The sequence below is a fragment of the Pongo pygmaeus genome, chromosome 2 (genome assembly GCF_028885625.2).
Source record: "Pongo pygmaeus isolate AG05252 chromosome 2, NHGRI_mPonPyg2-v2.0_pri, whole genome shotgun sequence".
Lineage (NCBI taxonomy): Eukaryota > Metazoa > Chordata > Mammalia > Primates > Hominidae > Pongo > Pongo pygmaeus.
In genome coordinates this window covers 45,284,267-45,306,985 of record NC_085930.1, presented here as the reverse complement: position 1 = coordinate 45,306,985, position 22,719 = coordinate 45,284,267, and the positions used below count along the sequence as shown (strand labels likewise).

At 36.5% G+C, this 22,719-nt stretch overlaps 1 protein-coding gene across 2 annotated transcripts in view; it reads left to right on the top strand.

Annotated features, from left to right (window-relative positions):
• Nucleotides 1-96: 96 nt before the first annotated feature.
• Nucleotides 97-22,719, top strand: part of ATG3 (autophagy related 3) — a 28,905-nt gene continuing 6,282 nt past the window's right edge. The window contains exons 1-7 of one of the 2 annotated variants that reach the window (XM_063661630.1): nt 97-620; nt 3,645-3,686; nt 8,115-8,164; nt 11,186-11,256; nt 12,808-12,915; nt 17,360-17,409; nt 19,597-19,678. In XM_063661630.1, the coding sequence (XP_063517700.1) occupies nt 549-620; nt 3,645-3,686; nt 8,115-8,164; nt 11,186-11,256; nt 12,808-12,915; nt 17,360-17,409; nt 19,597-19,678 (475 nt within the window). In that variant the 5' untranslated portion in view covers nt 97-548. The remainder of the gene's footprint in view (nt 621-3,644; nt 3,687-8,114; nt 8,165-11,185; nt 11,257-12,807; nt 12,916-17,359; nt 17,410-19,596; nt 19,679-22,719) is intronic. The other variant, XM_054480021.2, reaches the window with a different exon arrangement.

Below are 22,719 nucleotides of genomic sequence, written 5' to 3'. Positions count from 1 at the left end.
ACACCCATTGCGCAGGCGCGTTCAGTGTTACGCTTCCGGAAGGAGGGGAGAAGCGACTTATCCCGCCCCAGCCCGGCCCCTTTCTCACGTCACGTGCCGGGAGAGTCCACTGTCACGTGAGGCCCCGGTGGCGGCGCAGCTACGGCAAGTGAGTGAGAAGGAAGGGAAGCCGGAAGGGGCGCCAGTGAAGCAAAGCGAGGAAAGACAGCTCCCGAGAGGGCGAGGGGTGCGTGTGCGTCCGCTTCTCACCTCAGGTCTCCCTTCGGCCCCGCTGCCCTCCCTCGCGGTTGGGTGACAGCTGGGTCCGGTCCGTCGCGGGCTGCCTGGGGCGCGAGGATCGCGCACCCCGTCTTCGCGCGCGGTGCTTGCCGCCCCGCCCCCTCGTCCCGCCCGTCCCGTCCCGTCGCGTCGCGTCCCGTCCCCTCGGGTGCCGCCAGCCGGGTGCTGGTGCGAGTCGGTGGCAGCGAGGACATTTTCTGACTCCCCGGCCCCTGACCCGGCTGCACTTTACATCCCGTCGCGGGGCCGGCCGCTACTCCGGCCCCAGGATGCAGAATGTGATTAATACTGTGAAGGGAAAGGCACTGGAAGTGGCTGAGTACCTGACCCCGGTCCTCAAGGTAAGCCAGGCCGGGGTTGCCAGGGGCTGTCAGGCACATGCTCGACTCTTCAGGCACCAGGCGCCGCAGGAGTCCCCGCTTTCTCCGGCGGGGCAAGGTGTAGGAAGGCGGTAGGGCTCGGGACACAGGGAAACGTGCAGCCCCCACCCGTAGTCTTAACCGGCTGTTCGTTAGGGCTTTCTGACTCCTCAGGGGTAAACTTGGAGCGACGCTCTTTGCGTGTTCCTGCCTTCATCCGTCATAACTCTGCGCGGTCGGGTTGGAAGGGTGTTCGGCAGCTGAGTAGATTGAAGAACGTTAAATCCAAACACTGGAAGTCTTTTAGCCTTTTTAAGCAAGGATTTTGCTTCTCTTTAAAAAATGAATTTAGTGTTTGACATAGAGGTCAAAAGAGACCTGAGGTGAGGTCACTTTTCCTGTAAGTTTCATAGAAAGTCCGCTGTAGTGGGGAAGTTGTGACTGGGATCCCAACTCGTTTAGATTTCAGAGGAACTAGGTGAAATTGGCAACATTATCTCATTCAGTAACCTTGAACCCATCTAACGAGCAAAACCTTTTTCCCAAGCTTTTCAGATAGCCGTAGCTGGTTATTAGTGATAACGAGGCACGGTTTGACCCTCCTGGCTGTATAATTTTTTAAAATATATTGGCATTTTTTAAGTACAGCATTTTTTAAGTAAAAAATTGTGACACATTAGCTGTTACAGTAGTGATTGATTTTTTTTTTTCAAAGGTAAATTTCTACAACTGCCTTCAAGTTTTTCTTTTATAACTCTTTTGGAGTGTTTTGTTGTAACTTCATTTTTGCTTTCTGAAAAGTGAGCAAGAATAGTAAATTAATGGGAAGTTCTTGCTTAGTTTTTGTTTTTTTTTTCTAGTTGTTCTTAAGCTTTCAGTTAGAATGTACCAATCTCAGTGTGGGGGTGAAATACCCTAATATGCTAAAAATAGTGGAGAGTTTTGCTTTGCTCCCTTTCCATGACAAAGGGAAGTACTAGGTCTATACTTTTTAAAATACGTTTTGTAAAACTCCTTTTAAAAGAATAACTTATTGGCCAAGTAAGAAACCAGCGATTATAAATGAGAATTTCAACTGTTGCTTTCCTTACATTTGTTTACTGTGAAAGTCATTTTAAGATTATTCAGTCAAACTAAGATTGGAAAATAATTTTCACATTTGAATCAAATGTTTTTACATATTATGTTAACTTTTCAGAATATATCTACCTAGGTATACAGTATTTTAATAATACACCATTGTTACAACTTTTTAGTTTCTGGGAGAGAGGAGCAAGAGACTGCCCAAATTAAATATAAAATGTATGATGTCGAATTATGTTTTCAGGAGTCCATCGTAGTTGCTTACCAAACTGAAAAGGAACTGTTGGCATGTCAGTATGTGTGGTATATGTCTTTAGTAAAAATGAAAGAATGAATGACCATCTTCTTGATACTCCTGTGCAAACTGTTGTTTACAGAGAGAATCCTTACAGTTTCCTGCTAGGGAGGGCAAGGAGAAAAAACAAAATCCTCAGGAAATAAGTAATAGCCTTCTCCTAGCAAGTAAAAATTAAGAAAAATCATTTTTTGTTTGGAGCATGTACATGCAGTAAACACTGAAGTTCTTACAATCATCTCTAAGGTTCTGCTTAATTGGTAGAGGCCCCAATCTCATCTGCTCCATCCCCTGACTGCTCTTGCTTAAGCTAACCTGATCTCTTTATTATTCCGTTAAGCACACTCTTGGTTCGGGGCTTTGCATGTGCTATTCCCTCTGTCTGAAACGCGCTTTGCACTTAACAGCCTTATGGCATATTCCTTTCCTTAAGGTTTTTAAGTCATTATTCAGTGAAGTCTTTGTTCTCTTACCATTCTATTTTAAATAGCCATCTCTCCCCAGCCACCCACAGATTCCTCTCAGCTTCATTTTTCTTTATGGTATGTTATTCATTACCATTTGGCTTTTCTTCCTCAACTGGAGTTGAAACTCCTTATGAGGGTAAGAATAAATTTGTATTTATGTTATTCACCCCTAAATATCCCCACTGCCTCAAATAGTGTCTGGCACATAGTAAACATTTGTTGAATGAATAATGTTTATAAATGAGTGTTTTCATTTTTGTAGACTCTACCAGAAAATCTTACATATAACTTAAAGTTTAGAAAAATTTAGAGAATAGTGTGTCAGTATCTTGGTGGAGATGAGAATTAGGGGAAAATGCTAAATAATTTCTAGATTTGGTTTCTAACATTCAGTTTAAATAAGACTGGCTGAATTGTAAGATGTCTAAACATCTTTAAAACATTTTTGCTGTGCTGTAAAATAAAGATATTTGTTCATTTCACAGAATCACTGTAAGGCTTTATTTTTATTTAAATCTTAGAATGTTTGTACATAGAGCTTGGCTGGGCGCGGTGCCTCACGCCTGTAATCCCAGCACTTTGGGAGGCTGAGGCAGGCAGATCACCTGAGGTTGGGAGTTCGAGACCAGCCTGACCAACATGGAGAAACCCCGTCTCTACTAACAATGCAAAAATTAGCCGGGCGTGGTGGCGCATGCCTGTAATCCCAGCTACTCGGGAGACTGAGGCAGGAGAATCGCTTGAACCTGGGAGGTGGAGGTTGCCGTGAGCCGAGATGGCACCATTGCACTCCAGCCTGGGCAACAGGAGCGAAACTCCATCTTAAAAAAAAAAAAAAAAAAAAAAGTTTCTACATAGAGATTTACTCTATTATAGCACTGATCCGATAGTATTATAATTATTTTCATGTCTGTTTCCTACATTAGACTTGTATATTCCTGTGGTCATTACCAGTGAGTGAAACAGATAGATAGATGTAGATAGATACCAGTGAGGTAGGTAGATAGGTAGATTAGATAGATTATAGATTAGATAGATAGACTAATTTTTTTGTATGTGCTCTATTGCCTAGAAGGACACCAGGCAAATAATTGCCCCCAAAATATATTTAATTGATAGTGAAACATGATAAAATATTGTTTTTCTTTCTGCTTTTTTTAGGAATCAAAGTTTAAGGAAACAGGTGTAATTACCCCAGAAGAGGTGAGTGCTGAAGATATACTGAAGCCTTTTTATTTTACAATAATAACAAACTAGGTGGCTTTTCTGCTTCATAAGAAAACATCTTGAACTTTAATTTTGATTTGAGTAAAATTAGGTTTTATGACTGTGATTTATGGGAATTTCTACTTCCCATAGAAGAAAAGATGTAACTTCCCCGTCAATTTGCCACTTCTCATATTTCTCTGTAGTTCCTCTTTATTGAGAAATGAGGGTGAAAGAAGGGATCAAAACGAGTCCTATGTCACTTATCCTTGACTTGTATTGGTGTTATATTGAGCTGTGCAGTAAGCTTTGTAGTGTCTGTGGTGTCCTGGTTCTGTTTACATCAAATGTGAGTTTTCATGTTTTTCATTGGAAAACTTTGCTTACTACTTAGATATTGTTTTCTCTTAAGAGTTCTATTTTGTTGTCCCTGGAGAAGTAAATATTGGGCTAAAAACCTTTTCAGGCTTCAATTTTATGAATAATTATGGTTTTATCAGACTTACGTTGTTCTTAATAAAAGACAATTTAAGCTTGAATTTTTTTTTTCTGCCAATGAAAACACCTCTTTTTGGCAATAGAACTTTATTCACTGTTTTGAAAGAAACATTTTAATCCTTATTGTGTGATAAGGCTTGCTGTTGTTAAGGTCCAAGGTGTGGAGCTAGAGAATTAACTGATCTTTCAATTTTCAGTTGTGATGGAATTTGTCTAGTTACAAATCTTTGTGGGTTTTTTTTTTTTTTTTTTTTTTTGAGACAGAGTCTCCCTCTGTCGCCAGGCTGGAGCGCGGTAGCACGATCTTGGCTCACTGCAGCCTCTGCCTCCCGGGTTCAAGCAATTCTCCTGCCTCAGCCTCCCGAGTAGCTGGGAATACAGGTGAGGGCCACCATGCCCAGGTAAGTTTTGTACTTTTAGTAGAGACGGGGTTTCACCATGTTGGCCAGAATGGTCCCGATCCCTTGACCTCGTGATCCGCCTGCCTCGGGATTACAGGCGTGAGCCACTGCGCCCGGCCCCTTGTGAGTTTTAAGAATGGTTTGTGTGCTGGGCGCGGTGGCTCACGCCTGTAATCCCAACACTTTAGGAGGCCCAGGCAGGCGGATCACGAGGATAACAGGGCGAAACCCCGTCTCTACTAAAAATACAAAAAATTAGCCGGGCGTGATGGTGGGCACCTGTAGTCTCAGCTAGTCAGGAGGCTGAGGAAGGAGAATGGCGTGAACCCGGGAGGCGGAGCTTGCAGTGAGCCGAGATGGCGCCGCTGCACTCCATCCAGCCTGGGCGATAGAAGGAGACTCCGTCTGAAAAAACAACAAAAAAAAGTAGTTTGCGTAACTAATCTTTTACCTAAAATTGTCTTTTATTTTTGGTGAAGACACATGGTAGTATGGAAATAACCTAGGAGACCTGCCTTCTAGACCTATTTCTGTAATTTCTCCTAATGAGGAAATCAGTTAAACTATCCCTGCCGCGGCTTCATGTTTCCTCATCTATGAAATAACGGTTGTGGGCTAGACATTCTGTAAAGATCCTGTTCTGCCTTAGGTTTTATTACCTCAAATGCCAAGTAAAACTAAGTTTTGATTTTAAGGATATCATTAACATTCTTGCCAAACAGAGGTGTAATTTGAACATGGCTCTTTATCTGAAATCAAGAGTGGAGATGAAAGTATGCTGTTCTTGCACTCTTTGGTTTTATTTCCTCTGTGAAGATGACTAATTGTTGAATAGATAGTTGCAGTTAGAGATGCAAAGTCTGTGGTCATTGGATAGAATTAAGCAGTTTCAAAACAGGAATTCGTCCTAGAATAAATAACTGTTACACTTAATTAAAACATCAATCAATTTATGAATTTTCCTCTCTAAAAAAAATCCAAGGCCAAATTAGCCCAGCTGGGTGTCTAGCACATAATGCAGGATTGGGATAGAGCACAATTACAGGATTGAGTTAGAGTAGAATGAGCCTGGGGGAGGAAATGGGAAGGCATCATTTGCTTTGTGTAAATATTATATACTGAGTTGATTTGTTCGTTTGTTTCCTCTTGCTGTTTCTGAGTTTCTGCCAGACATCAGCTATCTTTTTGTTTTCGTTCAGAGGTGTGGCAGTATTGTGCTTAAAAAGAGAGGCAGCTAGTATCTGATACTGTATTGTCAAAAAAAAAAAGGAAAAGCTAATGTTGGATGTATGTATGACTTAAGCAGAATACTATTAATTGAGGTTAGCTTGAGGAATGGAATTGCTCACCAAGATGTAAATATTGATTCTTGTTGGAGTTAGTCAGTATTATATACTGATAATAAAGATCACAAGAGAACATTTTTAGTCTCTAAGAGAAAGCTATTGCAATCAATATTGATCATTTAGAAATTTGAATCTTGTATCATTTGAACACATGAAGCAAGTTGTGATGGCCATTGCTAATGAGGGCAGATGTACACATGTATTCATTATCAGTGCAAGTCTGTGGTTTTTTTGTTTTTTTTTTGTTTTTTGTTCTTTTTTGTTTTTGTTTTTTGTTTTTTGTTTTTCATTTTTCTTGCCTCCTAGTGTTCTTCTTTTTAAATAGAAGCTGCTATAGAGACTATGAGATAAAATGTTAGTCTTGTTACCTCAAGGCAATACAATGAAAGAATTTTTTATTTTTAATTATTTTGCTTTCATTTAGTTAAATTATTACTTTTAATGGTAATAAATGAGTTCCTGATAACCACAGAGCTAAATGTAGCATCTGGTTGCAATGACCTCGAAGTGCTCAAAATTTGGGGAAGAGACTATTGTTTTTATTTTGGTTTTTGTCTTAGGCTGTTTAATAAGATTATTTGAAGTAAAAGAACAGAAACGTAAAGTTTCTGTCAGGAATCCAGTTGCTATATCTTGTTAATGTTTCATCTTAAAAGAGGTTATTCTTAGAATTCTTATTTGATTAGAATTATATGCTCAAATTAAACTAGAGTATTTTATGTAGACATACTTTCTCAGAAAGATATTAGAGATTAAATATTTTGTAATTTTTTGCTGTGTAATAAACCCATGAACAATACAAGATTTTAAGCTAGAGCTGTTGCGAAACAGAAGTAATTTAGCAAGTATACGCGTGTCACGCGCGTCCGTGTGTAGAGCCCACCAAACAGGCTTTGTGTGAGCAACAAGGCTGTTTATTTCACCTGGGCGCAGGCAGGCTGAGTCCAAAAAGAGCAAAGGGTGGTGAGATTATCATTAGTTCTTATAGATTTTGGGATAGGCAGTGGAGTTAGGAGCAATGTTTTGCGGGCATGGGGTAGATGGCACCAAATACATTCTTAAGGGTGGGGAGAATTACAAAGAACTTTCTTAAGGGTGAGGGAGGTTACAAAGAACCATCTTAAGGGTAGGGGAGATTACAAAGTACATTGATCAGTTAGGGTGGGACAGAAACATCACAATGGTGCAATGTCATCAATTAAGGCTATTTTCACTTCTTTTTGTGGATCTTCAGTTGCTTCAGGCCATCTAGATGTATACATGCAGGTCACAGGGTATATGATGGCTTAGCTTGGGCTCAGAGGTCTGATAATGCCCATCCTGCTTGAGTTGGGACACTGCAGTTATGCTTAACGGACTTAAATTTTCTGCCCTCAGAAATAAGTAGGATTTCTGTTCGCCAGTAAGATCAGCTCATGTTCGTGTAAACTGATAATTCTCAAATGGTTAAAGTTTATCTCCCTGAATCTGGTTTTTATTTCTGAAGAAAAACAAAAACTTGTACAATATTCAGCCCGCTTAGGAAGTCTAAGGTTTGTTAGACAATTCAATTTGTTAATTTTGTAGGTGTTTTCAGAGTGAGACCAAAAAGCTTCTAACTTTTTCCCATTGTTTTGGTGCTGCATTTCTCTTTTAGAAGTGCAAAAAAGCTTTCAAAATTACTTAAATTTTTAAAAATAATAAAAGAGGAAGAAGAAGAAGTATGCCCTGTGATATAATAAAGTAGACTTACATTATAGACTTGTATCTATTTAGTAATTTTTTTCAGATTTTTATTGTATTTTCAGTCATTGGCAAGAATGTGTCTACATGTTTGTATCCTTAAAATGGATTTTGACAATTTAAATCTGATAGCCTTATCTTTATCAGTTTCATGATACTGCTTTTGGCATTACTTAATCCAATTATAAAAACAATTTTTAAAAAACAGCACTTGATGTTTTTTCTTCCAAGATTAATTTGACTTTTTTTATGGACATTAGAAAACATTGCAGTTTAGTCATAATCAAAAATAAATCTTGAGGCTGGCAGAGCAGCTTTGGTGCTGTTTATATTTTTATTGCTTACTGGATTTCAGTGTTACCTAGTGCCATCAGTTTGGTATTTTGCCACCTTGCACATTAAGTGATGTTTGATTTTTCTTTTTCCTTTTTTTCATATTACTTCTAAATCCTGAATAGTTTGTGGCAGCTGGAGATCACCTAGTCCACCACTGTCCAACATGGCAATGGTAAGTAATACTGAGTAAAGAATAGAAAATTAGTAAAATGCATGGCTTCAGAATTATAGCAATTTGCAAAATAGGTTAATGGATGAAAATTAGAATGACCAGTTTAACTTTCCCCCCAGCAGATTTTTCTGTTAAACAATGCCCCCAGTGATACTCAAAATAAAGGAAGAACAAGTGGGTGTTATACCTATGTTATTTTGCTATGTTAGCACAATATGATGGACTTACTTGAGAAAAATGCATTTACTTCCTTTACTATTATTTCTTTTCTTTATGGTATCTAAGTCTGACCTGGTTCTTTGAATAATAAATAGTTTAATAAAATTTGATCAGGTTTTTGGCGGGGTGCGGTGGCTCAAGCCTGTAATCCCAGCACTTTGGGAGGCTGAGGCGGGCAGATCACGAGGTCAGGAGATGGCGACCATCCTGGCTAACATGGTGAAACCCATCTCTAAAAATACAAAAAATTAGCTGGGCATGGTGGCGGGCGTCTGTAGTCCCAGCTACTTGGGAGGCTGAGGCAGGAGACTGGCGTGAACCTGGGAGGCGGAGCTTGCAGTGAGCCAGAGATTGTGCCACTGCACTCCAGCCTGGGCGACAGTGTGAGGCTCCCGTCTCAAAAAAAAAAAAAAAATTGAACAGGTTTTTTTTTTTTTTTCAAATTAACAAAATTTATTGAACATGTTCGTGGCATTAATAAATGCAGAGATTTTGCAGTTTTATGTTCTTTAAAATATAAGACATAAACATTTTCTGTTAGGTTCAAAAGTATGCTCCATCTTTAGGAAACTAGCTAAAGCTAAAAGAAAGGTTTATGATACCAATTAAGGCCTTCACTATAAATCTGCTTTTAAGAGGCTTTACTTTTTTTCAATAGCTTTTATTTTAATTACTAAAGTACTTTAAGCAATTTAGCAGTTTTCACAATCTATATTTTAAAATATTCTGAATAATAACAACGTTTTATTACTTCCAAGTACTCATGATAAAGACTCCCTGTTGGTAGCTGAAAAAATGATCCCAATATTGGCAGAACTTTTATTTAAACTAGAATTGTTTGGAATTATCACCTTGTTTGTATATAGGTGCTTCAACTTAATGTATCTTTTTTCTTAAAAATTTTTTTTCAATTGTAGTTGAAAGGTATAGTTTTGACTGGGGGTAGGAATTCTATAATAAGTTTCCAATTGATAATGTTTTTCTTAATATCTAAAGAGCTTGAAACTGTCTTTCATCTGTGGCCTGTTATTCTCCTGCATTTTAATACTTACCGTGTAGCTGAAACAGTTGTCACTGCTTTTTTCAATTACTCTTTATTCTGTAGGGCATTATTTATGTACCAAAAGACTAAAGTTTCATGTTTGTTTTTATGTATTTTTCTCTCCTACATGTGTTTTTTTGTTCTATATTTAAAATTAAGTTCATGTCATAGAAGCTCTCTGATTTAATAAAGGTGTTTTTTTTTTTTTCTGTATTCCAGATTTTCTGTTAAAACTATATTTAGCTAGGTTCTGGTCTATAATTTATATGTATTTCAAGTCAAATAGGGAAATGAGGTTTACAGTAGTATTCATTTTGTGAAAATAACTGATTCAGGATTTTTTTCAATATGATAAGCATTTTCTTCATTGAGATTGCTTTGTTCTACCAGCTTAATTAAGTAGTTTAGGTATTTGATTTATAGCATTGTTGTAGGGGCTTGTATATATGGACAGGATCTTTTTAGCAGGTACTAGTAGTTTTATTCCATTTTATGAATTAGAGTGATTTAAATACTTTTATTGTAACTTAGAACTCAATTATACCCCACTTCAGTGTCCACACTTTTGGCTAAATTGCTGGGCCAAAGGAAAAATTCATTTTAAATCAGCACTAGAGACAGGTTATTTCCATGCTTATGCCTTCACGTGCACAAGGGCTATCATGACCTTATTTTAACTCTTCCCTCAGAACTTCGGGTGTTGCCATGACATTGTTGAATTTGACACTTGGGACTAGTCAAAAGAAGTCTAGAAGGCTGTCAAATAATAATTAGGGCATTTCCTGACTTTACCTTGTGCCCAGATCTATGGTTTGAACTTTAGACTGAAGCTTGAAAAGGCAGTAGAACTCCAAATTTATGCTCATATGTGTGAAAGACACCACATACCACTCCACCTCTCACCGTTTTCAGATGACCCACAAATTCTTAAGAAGAGGTGCCAGAGCAGCTCAGAAATGTAGATAGTTGGCTCTGGACCCACAGAGGGAGCAGTGTTTAAGAGTAGGAGCCCTGAAGTCACTTGGCGTTGATCCTTGCTTTCCCACCTAGTTTTGTGATCATAAGCAACTTGATCTGTTTAATCTTTAGTTTACTTAACTATAAAATGGGATATTTATATTTTCTACTGTTCAGAGTTATGAAGACTAATTGAAAATAACATGTTGGAGACTTAAATTCTATACTTAATGAGCACTCAATAAAAGGGTTTTTTGTTTTCAAGAATTATTAATATTGTCATTTTATGATTCAAAGCATCTTTTGTCTCTTAATTCTGATTTTAATCCAGTGATAGGAACAGGGATTTTGCCAGCCACCTACATTGTTACATAATGTCATGCAGCTTTTTTTTCTGCCTTTTCTTGTTCTCAAGATGAGCAGCAGTACTTTAGGATTAAAAATGTGAGAGATTATACAGTGGGCTACAGCTCACTGAGGAGCAGCATATTTTATTGTTGTTTAGAGGCAAACATAATAGTTGCTTAATAGTTCTATATTATTCTACCTTTTTCGTCTAATATTTAATCCAAATTCTCTTGGGTCTATCTGCATCTCTTAGTATATTGCACTTAGATTATTGTTGCGCTTTTTTCCATGCCCTGACATATATTACTTAATGGAGTCCTTCCCAAATCAATTTTAAACCAATTTGCTAAGAAGTATAGATTATATCATTTTGAGATTTATATGCAATAGTTTCTGCTCTATATTTGCCTATTAAAATATATTTTGTATTTTGGTGCTTTTCACTGTTTTTAAAGGGCTACAGGGGAAGAATTGAAAGTGAAGGCATACCTACCAACAGGCAAACAATTTTTGGTAACCAAAAATGGTAAGAATTATGTTGCATATATTAATAAATTTTGCACAGAGGTATATTAAAATGAAGCTCTCGGTTTTTCTATTGCTTGAAAATTTTTTCCTTAGTTTTATCTCCTCTTTCTGTTATTTCTTTTTGCCAAAAACATATAGTTGTCAAGATACGAAGGAAGAGGGCCCTAAGGAAAGTTAGACTTCTAAGTGGATTTTTTTGAAGTTGGCTTCATCATAATCTTTCTAGGTATTTGATTTTAATCTTCTTTAGACTGAAATTTTGTATGGAAAATGAAATTTATACTACCTATGACATCTAAAAGCTCAGAGCTGACGATGTTATTATCCATTGTGTCATTGAAGGACACAAAAATATTTTGAAACAGGTAGTGGTTTTTTTTTTTTTTTTTTTTTTTTGGTTGTTTTGAGACAGAGTCTCACTTTGTTGCCCAGGCTAGAGTGCAATGGCATGATTTCGGCTCACAGGTTCAAGCGATTCTCCTGCCTCAGCCTCCTAAGTAGTTGGGATTACAGGCCTGCCACCACGCCTGGCTAATTTTTGTATTTTTAGTAGAGACAGGGTTTTGCCATGTTGGTCAGGCTGGTCTCGAGCTCCTGACCTCAGGTGACCTGCCCACCTTGGCCTCCCAAAGTGCTGGGATTACAGGCGTGAGCCACCACACCTGGCTGAAACAGGTAGTGTTTTATTTATTAAGTTAAATTTAAAAACAACATCAAAAGGTTGTTATAGTTCCTAACTAATCACAAAACAGTACATTGATTTCTGTTCCAATTTACTTATTATAGGAAAGGGAAAATAAAGTGTACAAAACAGCAGTTTTTTCTTTTCTACAGCATATTTCTTTTTACAAAGGCTGATAATTTATATCCTGATTGTTTAAAATAAAAATCAGGAGATTAAAAAGCAATTTGTTGACTTTATACCATAATGCTTTTACCATATAATTACCCAATCTTAGGCTTATGAATAATAATACCTGTTAATTGACACATTTGCTGTATGAACAACTTACCAGTGTGGTATAAAGAAGTAAAAATCAGAAGGTTGGTGAATTTTAAACTGTTTTATCCATTGTGAATAACTGGAACTTAAATATGAATTATAAAATTTATATTGAAAGTTACTTTAGCCTTGAAAACAAGAGGTCACTTTTACCACCACTGAGTATGAAAGCTGATAGCTCCATGTTCTGAGGGTAAAGCCATTAAAATAAGGTATTATTATTCATTAGACTGAAATTGAACAATGATATCTCTGACATCGGCCTGCTGTTCTTCACAGACCATCGTTTTAAAGGAATGCATAGAACATTCCCAATAGAGCTTTTCTACTTGTCTTCTGACAAAGCAATTTAGGAAAAGGTAAATGTAGCCAAATAATTATGTGTCTGTGAGCTGAATATAACTCTTCATCACCTTTAAAAGTGAAATATTCATTTAGTATTTTGGTGGTATAAACACCCTATTTTATGGACTAAGCTCTTCTTTCTAATGGATTTATGGTTAGCAGATTATGTGCTAGTTACTGTATTTACCTTTTTTTTTATAGTGCCGTGCTATAAGCGGTGCAAACAGATGGAATATTCAGATGAATTGGAAGCTATCATTGAAGAAGATGATGGTGATGGCGGATGGGTAGATACATATCACAACACAGGTAAGAGGAGAATAGAATGACATATATTTAGTTTAAATTAAACTCTTTCATAATCTTTTATAATAGCCTTGATTTAAAAAAGAGGATACATAAGGCATAGTTTTGTCCCAATAGACTTACATGAAAAAAGCAGGAGGACAAATTTTAAAAAAGAGAGTATGCCAGATTTATTTCTTTTTTTGAGACAAGAGTCTTGCTCTGTCACCAGGCTGGAGTGCAAGCAGTGCGATCTTTGCTCACTGCAACCTCCACCTCCCGGGTTCAAGCGATTCCCCTGCCTCAGCCTCCCGAGTAGCTGGGACTACAGGTGTGCACCCCCACCCCCAGCTAATTTGTGTATTTTTAGTAGAGATGGGGTTTCACCATGTTGGTCATGATGGTCTCTATCTCTTGACCTCGTCATCTGGCTGCCTTGGCCTCCCAAAGTGCTGGGATTACAGGCATGAGCCACTGCGTCTGGCCAGAGTATGCCAAATTTCTATAATACCTGCTACTTCCATTGCAATTTGAAAATACTCAATATTATTTTCTTAGTTTCTAAATAAAGAGGGGAAAAAAAGACCTTCAGAGATGCTGAATATGCATACTACTTTGCTTTACAGTCTCTTGCTTACATGTCATTATCATTCCATTGCTGGATTATGTGCCCCTCTACGACAGGAACTATACTGTATTCACATTTACCCAGAGAACTGACATCTATTAAGTATTTAATAATTATTTGTTAAATAACGACTAAAAGAAATTTTCAGTACTGTAAGCTTCATGAAGGTAAAGATTCATTGTTGAATTCTCAGTATCTATCACAGTGTATGATGTAGAAGTTGTTCAGTAAACATTTGTTAAATGAGTTGAATGCAAGGTTTTTATAAGTGTTTCTATGAGTTATTTGAAACCCTGAATATACTTTTTTATTCAAAGTCCTAAAACACTGTTTTGCCACTATATTTATATAAGTATGTAAATGCATATTATCATGTGCTGCTGAAGCTCACTACCATTTATTACTTAGTTTTGATGAAGAAAATGTGCTCTAAGTTTAAATCCATGATACTAAAAACAGATTTTTCTCCCTTGAGTCCTAGAGATTAGGAGTTATATCCTTAGTAGTAGTAATAAAACAGGGTTTCTTAACCTTGGCACTGTTTTTTGGAATGGAAAATGTGCTCTAAGTTTAAGTCCATGATACTAAAGACATTTTTCTCCCTTTGAGTCCTAGAGATTAGGAGATATATCCTTAGTAGTAATAGAACAGGGTTTCTCAACCTTGGCACTGTTTTTTGGAATGGATAATTATTTTCTGTGCATTGTAGAATGCTTACCAGTATCTCTGGCCTGTAACCACTAGATACCAGTAGCATCCCTCAGTTTTAACAACCAAAAATGCCTCCAGACATTGCTGAATGTTCCATGGGGGGAAAAATTGCTGCCTTCAGTTGAGACTGCAATAGACAGAGGGCTAAGTATCTGCCCAGGTAAAAGTTCCTTCTTAGGTCAGTTTCTCCTCTACTCTGAATAAAGGATGCTGCCATCTCTTTCCTTATGGAGTTATAGGCAAAGATTCAGGACTTGGGATCCTTGATCTGAAATTTATTGGCTTATTAGTGAGTCGAGTGCTATATCAAAGCCTAAAGGAAATAACAGATTGAAAAACTTTTAAAAGTAATTTCAAAAATCATCCTTCTTTCTCCCCCCACTGAGTAGTGAAAGTCTTTTAACTCTTCTGCTTTGATTTTTCCATGCCTGAAAGATGTTGGCAACACATCAGTAGGAAATTCTCTGTTGACTGACTGGAACCATTGATTGTGCATTGTTTTTGATGTCAAGTTAGTGACTTATGAGGCCAGATACTGGTTCCTTATTCAACTCAGTTTCCCTTGCTTTATCCTTGCTTTTCCTGGGCTTTTTCTTCTATTAGCTTGTGTATTAGTCATGGTTCTCTAGAGAAACAGAACCCATAGGATGTATACAGAGTAGGTTTTGCTTTCTGTGGTTTCAGTTACTCGTAGTCAACCATGGTCCAAAAATATTAAGTGCAAAATTACAGAGATAAACAATTCATCAGTTTTAATTTTTGCCCCCACTGTTGGGAGTAGCATGATAAAATCTCCTGCTATCCTGCTCCGTTCTGCCCAAGAGGTGAATCATCCCATTGTCTAGTGTATGTGTGCTGTATATGCTACCCAGCCATTAGTCACTTAATAGCCAACTCGGTTATCAGGTCGACCGTCATCTATAGGTAGGTAGGGTTTGGTACTATCTGTCCTTTCAGACATCCTCTGGGGGTCTTGGAATGTATCCCCCACAGATAAGTGAGGACTATTGCATAGGTATAGGTATAGATATAGGTAGATAGGTTTTTTTGGTGTTTTTTTTTTTTTTTTGGTTTTTTTTTTTGTTGTTTTTTTTTTAGAGGAATTGGCTCATCTGATTATGTGGGCTGGCAAGTCTGAATTCTGCAGGGCACACTGACAGACTAGAGATTCAGGGAGTGTTGATATTGCAACTTTAGTCCTAAAGCGTTCTGGAGGCTGAATTCCTTCTTCTGGAGGACCTCAGTCTTTTTCTTATAAGGCCTTCAACTAATTGGATGATATCCCCCTATCTTGTAGGGGGTAATCTGCTTTATCCAGTCTACTTATTTAAATGTTCATCACATCTCAAAAATACCTTCACAGCAATATCTAGAATGGTGTTTGACCAAACATCTGGGTGCCACAACCTAGTCAAGTTGACATAAAATTAATTATCATAACCCTTTAGAGTATTACTCTCATTAGGGTCATTTGAGCTTTCTTTTTCTTTGTCAACTGTATCCTACTTTTAGAAGTGTTTTAATGGTGTACTACTTATTATATTTTGACAAAGAGGTTGATTTGCCTTGTTTTTATGTTCCGCGGTCAATTTGTATGTTAAAATTTGGGTTTTACTGTTATGAAATAGTCATACCTATTATATAGTAATTTCTAGAAAAACTGAAGTAAAAGCTTTGTGCTAGACCTGTGGATTTTGACCTATTTTGTTTGTGAAAGTGAGCTATTTATTTTGTTTAGGCCTGTTGAACAGATATCTCAAAATTTTAGAAGATTAACAAAGGAGCTAAGCATATTCTGTACTTAGGTTTTTTCTTTAGTAACTTTAGATGCTATTGTCTTACTATATTTCTTATCCTTGTTAAACTATTTTGTTAACATTGACAGGTACTTTGAAGTAGAAATGTTATCTAGCTGACTGGTGGTGCTGCCATCTGCTTAATGCTTTCTTTGAGACAAGTAGGTTTTGAGATATTTGCCCAGTAGAGTACAAGAGAATTGAACCAAAAGTTAGCTTGTATGGATTTTAATCCCAATTTCATCATTTAACTGGGTATAACACTCAAGCAAGTCATCTCTCCAGTGACTTCACTTCTTCATAGGAAGACATTATTACTGTAACTTCCTCATAAGATAGTCATTGTAAGGATTAAATAAGATGTGGAAACAGTAGAAGGCCCCATATAAATGTGATATGATATTAGTACCTTTGGGTATCCTACATTTCTGAAGCAAATAACAAAGAGATTGAGTATCCCTAATCGAAAAATCATAATGAAATGTTCCAAAAGCCAAAAGTTTTTGAGCACTGGTATGATGCTCAAATAAAATGCTCGTTAGAGCATTTTGAATTTTTGTATTAGGGATACTTGACCAGTAAGTATTTATGCAAATATTCCAAAATCTAAAAAAATCAGAAATACTTCTGGTCCCAAGCATTTCAGATAAGGGATAATCAGCCTATATTAAGATAACTAATAGCTTTTTGAGAAAATTTTGATGCAAGTTTAATTAAAATGTACATATGAGTCCTGTAGTTTTTTAAACTCTTCTCTTTCCCTTTTTTTTTTTTTTTTTTTTCCTAAGACGGAGTTTCGCTCTTGTCACCCAGGCTGGAGTGCAATGGTGCGATTTCGGCTCACTGCAACCTCCACCTCCTGGGTCCAAGCGATTCTCCTGTCTCAGCCTCCCAAGTAGCGGGGACTACAGGCACACGCCACCACGTCGAGCTAACTTTTGTATTTTTAGTAGAAACGGTTTCACCATGTTGGCTAGGCTGGTCTTGAACTCACGACCTCAGATGATCCACCCGCCTCAGCTTCCCAGAGCATTGGGATTACAGGCGTGATCCACCGCACCTGGCCAAACTGTTCTGTTTCTGAGAAAGTGTTGCGATAGAGATTCAAACAAGGAAAGTAATTCATGGTAAAATATTAATGAGTTTTTCAAAATTTGAGGAGGTGTCATTGTGACTATTCTTATTAGAGTTCATTTGTAAAGATACTACTATTATTTGCCTCCTTATTTCAGAGAAATTGTGAGAATTTTCAGCATTTTTATATTACTTTAATAAGTAAATAGGGTGTTTACAGTTTAATTTTAGTTATTCTTTTCTGCCGAATTTTACATAGGTATTACAGGAATAACCGAAGCAGTTAAAGAGATCACACTGGAAAATAAGGTACTGGTTAATTGGTTATATTTTTAAATTTAATGACTAGTTATTTGCCTATCTATCTATCTATACACACACATATATAATCACCATATCTTTCTTATAAAAACCCTGGTTATTTATTATCAAGCTCTTTTAAATTCCAGCTATTTTCTTCCCCGTTCATTTTTGTCTCAACACACCAAAACACTACTGCTGCCTAATGCATCTCTTATTTTCCTTAATTTGTAGTATGGTTAAGTAAAACAGCTTTTAGATTGTAACTTGTACAAACTACTAATTTTCACTGACTGGAACAACTTCTAGGCTACTTTAAAAGAGATGACTTTTTTGTTTTAAAATGTATTTAGTACCAAATGTCATATAAGTGGAGAATGTTGGGGTAGAATTAACTACTTGCTTACTAGTAGATGCTAATGATATATTAACATTTAAATTTTATAGCTTAAATAGTGCCATAAGCAATTTAATCATTCTCTGTATTTTCTTCAATTACTGGTAATTTGGGGTTTATTTGTTTTTGAAAATTTGAAAGCAAACTTTAGTTTGCATCATTCAAATTCATGACATTTTGAATGAATAGAAGCTTAATCTGTTAAGTGTTATTGCATGATTTATGAGGGTAAAACATAATTGGGTAGAGTTTTTTTGCTTGGAAATTTTGAGTTACTTTAGGCTGTTGTAGGTATTAGATTAGCAGCTTTTCATTTCTCGGAGAGATAACCGCAGTTGTCTTCATGTTTTTATATACCTGTAGTTGTTTGAAATGATATGAAAAAATAATATAAAATGCTTTCACCCTTGTCTTAATTATTTTTTTAACCGTCAAATCACTTAGAGGATAGACTATTTGAATGGAATAATTGTGTTCCTAGTCTTATGACACTTTAGCGACAACAGTTACTAAAAGATACTCTTTGTGTGTTTTTGTCACTTGGATCTTTCCAGATTTGTTACTGGGGCTTAACAGAAAGTGATAGAAACGAAGACAAGTTTTTATTTTGTTTTGTTTTTTTTGTTTGTTTTTTTTTTAATGTACAGTTTTATGCTTTAAGATTTAGTTCTTTGGCCTGAGAATTCATCATTTTGAAATTAGACTTTTTGGAGTGTTTGAATGACTTACGGAGAAATCACACAAATTGCTTTGCTGTTTCAGAAGATCTTGTTTACTCTGACCATTACTGTATATGCTTCAGACTTTGGGAATGATAAATGGCACAGTAGTGTAGATAGTAGTGTTTTTCTTGGATGGGCTTATGGTAATTCCTTTAGTATTTTCTGTAACTTAGAATACTTGCTATCCAAACACAAGTATTAATCTTGGTTGTCAATTTCTATTGTATTCTACTTTATCAAGTATAAATATCACCAATATGATGAAAATTTTTCTTAATGATTAATTTGTTAGATATTAGCTCATATAATAATTACTCAGACACTGACAATGGTTTTGTGGTTTCAATTTTGGGTGTGAGAATGATTTAAGTTTTAAACATATGACTTAAGTTTCTAGTGTTAAATTAAACCACCCCTAAGTAAAATGTAACCTAGGTAAAACTAAATGTTCAGTTTATCCACGTATTATGTTGACTTCAGATTTTCAGAATATTAATTTTGTGAAAACGATACCCAGATGTTAAACCTGTCCGTCAATATTGTTCTTTCACTCTAGAGCTAATATAGTTAAGAAATTGAACTGATACCTTGTGCATTTTAATAACTGTAAAGTCTGATAACTTGCCTAATTCAGCTAAGATATTGTTAACAAATTAGAATATAATAGTGTTTGATTTATATTTTAGCTTATATTTGATTTACAAATATGTACTTTTTCCCCTTAAATTATAAGTGCACAAGTTAGTATAATTTTGAACTGATTTTCTAATACTAATGAATTGATTAACCGAAAATACTGTTTTATTGGAAGTGCAACTGGCAATTAAATAGTTAGCTTAGATGACTCTTAGTGCTCCCATAATAACCTTTGTTATTTTTCAGTCACAGCACTTAGCACATTACTTTTAATGATTGATATATGAATTCATTATCTTTATTGGAGTTTAAGTTTTTTGTGGACAAGAACTGCCTTGTCATTCTTATTTTCACAGTGGTTACCACTGTGCTAGCACATGGGTGTTCAGTGTTAAATTAATGTATATACTTAAGTGATTTTAAATATAATTAATTTCAAAGGACAATATAAGACTTCAAGATTGCTCAACACTATGTGAAGAGGAAGAAGACGAAGATGAAGGAGAAGCTGCAGATATGGAAGGTATTCCTGTTCTAGATTTGCTTCAATTCCACTAGAATATTGATTTAGAATATTTGTAATTTATGTGGATTAAGAATTCTTCATTAAGTTGTAAGTTTAGCATTTAGCAGCCTAGTGAGTGTTTTATATATGTTTAGTTCATAAATTTCATTAGTGTAAAACTTATCTTGATCTTGGACTCTTCTATTTTACTCCAAACATAGTCTTGGACAATATCATTTTTATTGGAATAACTATTAGTCATAAATATTTAATACTGGGTACGGTTGCAAGATATTAATTCCTAACTGAATTATTTCAGAGCAGAACAAAGTTTGCTTATTATGCATTTTGTATTTTCTTTTCCCTCTTTGATAGCATTTTTCTATTAAAACCTGAAGATAGTGAGTTTCAATGGCGCCTTTTTTTTTTTTTTTCTTTTTTTGAGACGGAGTCTCATTCTGTCGCCAGGCTGGAGTGCAGTGGTGCGATCTCAGCTCACTGCAACCTCTGTCTCCTGGGTTCAAGTGATTCTCTTGCTCAGCCTCCTGAGTAACTGGGACTACAGGTGCATGCCACCACACCCAGCTAATTTTTGTATTTTTAGTAGAGACGGGATTTCACCATGTTGGCCAGGATGGTCTCGATCTCTTGACCTCATGATCCGCCCACCTCAGCCTCCCAAATTGCTGGGATTACAGGTGTGAGCCACTGTGCTTGGCTAATGGGGCCTTTTGAACTACACAGAATCCTGTCAGTTTCCCAAGATTCTGAAAAGTCCTCCTCCTAGAGTTGCCAGTTGAGAATCACTGCATTAGTGAATCATTGTTAAAAGAGAGAGAAACCCACTAGAACAGAGCAGTATGGGTCTGTGAGCACATGATTATTCAAAGCTTTGTATTTCATGAGCATGATAATCTTTTTCAATACATTTGAAACCTCAGATATTTAAAAGTAGATGAAAAAATTGCTGTCACCAGGGTGACCTCTTTGTTAAATCCAGTTTATCTTTATTACACTTACCTTTTCTGCATTGATTCTGTTAACCATATCTTCCTCTTTTTTTTTTTTCCTCCCTTGGTTTCTATAACACTGGGTTTTCTTACTCTTTCCTGGACTCTTTCTTCTAGTCATCTTCTGTGATTCTTTTTCTTTCCCTCAGCTATGAAATGTTACTGTTTCATGGGTTTCTTTTTTTTTCCCCTTGCTTATTACTCTCTGTACTCCCAGATTTTTTAGTCTGTAATGGCATTCTGTAGTCTGGCATGAAAATTTGTGCAACAAGAAAGATAGCGTATAAATTACATCCAATACTTTGTGAGAGTTTAAATATGAATATATTTATATATGTAAATAGGGTGCATGTGTAAGAAGTTGGAAAAAGGAAAGGAATATGAAAAAAGGGCAGGTATTGAAGGCTGTAAGGCAGCTGAATCCCAAAAATACATAGAATTTAGAGTGAGATAGATTATGTTTTGTAGCATGCAGAAGTAGAAGATGGTGCCAAGTAGAGTTGAAACACCATAATGGCAAGTGATGCTTGCTAGACCAAAAGTACCTTTCTGTTTTCAAAATTACTTTCAATTCCCCATGAAACCTAGCTATATCTGTTCCTAAATTTTAGTGAGTTCTTGTCCTTATTTTCATGGTAAACTGCTGTTCCTTAAGGAAATCTGAATGAATTACTTGTAACCAAAATTGATCACAGCAGCCTCACATACCATCTGTATGCTAGGGACTCCCATATCAAATCCTCTAGCCTAGATATTCTCAACTTCAGATTTATTTCAGTTTCATTTCCGCCTGGATGTCTCATAGTTGTCAGAAACTGAACTCATCACCTTCTTGCACAAATATTGTTTCTGAATTTCATCTGTCTCTGAATGACATAGTTGACCAAGTTGGGATGGTGGGGTAGCATAGAACCCTTTGAGTAAAGCACTGTTTTCAAAGTACAAGCTGTGAGATTGCCTTAAATATCTGATAGTCATTTAGTATGTTTATTATATTCCCCCTAGATAGAGTTAAAGAATTGCTATATATGTAATTTTGCTGAACAATTGTGTTAATGGTATCTAATATAAAGGTAATTTTCATTTATTGAACAAATATTTATTGGGCAGAACAGTATTTATCAGGTATTGTCCTTGGTGTTGGAGATAAAGCAGTAGACATGATCTCATGGAGTTTATATTCTAATCAGTGGAGACAAAAAATAGATAAGCAAAATATATACTGTATTAGTTATAAGTGTTAAGGAAAAAATAAAGGAGGAAAGGGGATAGAGAATCTTGGGGTGGGAATGAATGTTGCAATTTTTAAATAAGTTGGTCAAGAAAAACCTAATTGAAAGTACACACCATTTAAATAAGGCCTGGAAGGAAGTGAATGAAACTAGGTATTTGAGGGAAGAGTGCGAAGGTACTGAGGTGGGTATGTGTTTGGCTTGTGTAAAATATTGTAAGGTATGCTTATGTCCAGATAGGAGAGAAGGGAGAATAGTAAAGGGTGGAGTCAGAGAGGTAACCAGGGACCAGATTCTATAAGGTCTTGACATAACTGAATGAGACAAGCCATTGGAGGGTTTTTTTTTTTTTTTCTTCTCCAAGTAGAAGAGTGACATTTCAACAGAATCACTGTGCAGTGGTGAGAATAGACTGAAGGGAGAAAGGGACAACAGGAGGCTGTTTTGATAATCTAGGCAAGAAGTGATGGTGGCTTGGGCTAGGGTCGTAACATTGGTAGTGATGAGAAACAGTAGAATTCTGGAATATTTTGAGAGTTGAGCCAAAGAGATTTGTTGCTGGATTGGATGTCATGTGACAAGTGGAGTAGTCATGGGTGACTCCAAGGTTTTTGACCTGAGCTTCTAGAAAGATACCATTAACTGAGATGTGGAAAAATCAAAAGTGATTAGCTTTGGAGAGGGAGTCAGGAACTCAGTTTCAGACATGAGATATTTGCAGTGTTCATTAGTTATTTAGTGGAGATGTAAAATAAATAATCCAAGTCTGCAGGCAGGGAATAAATTTGAAAGTCATCAATATTTGAAGTCATTGAGT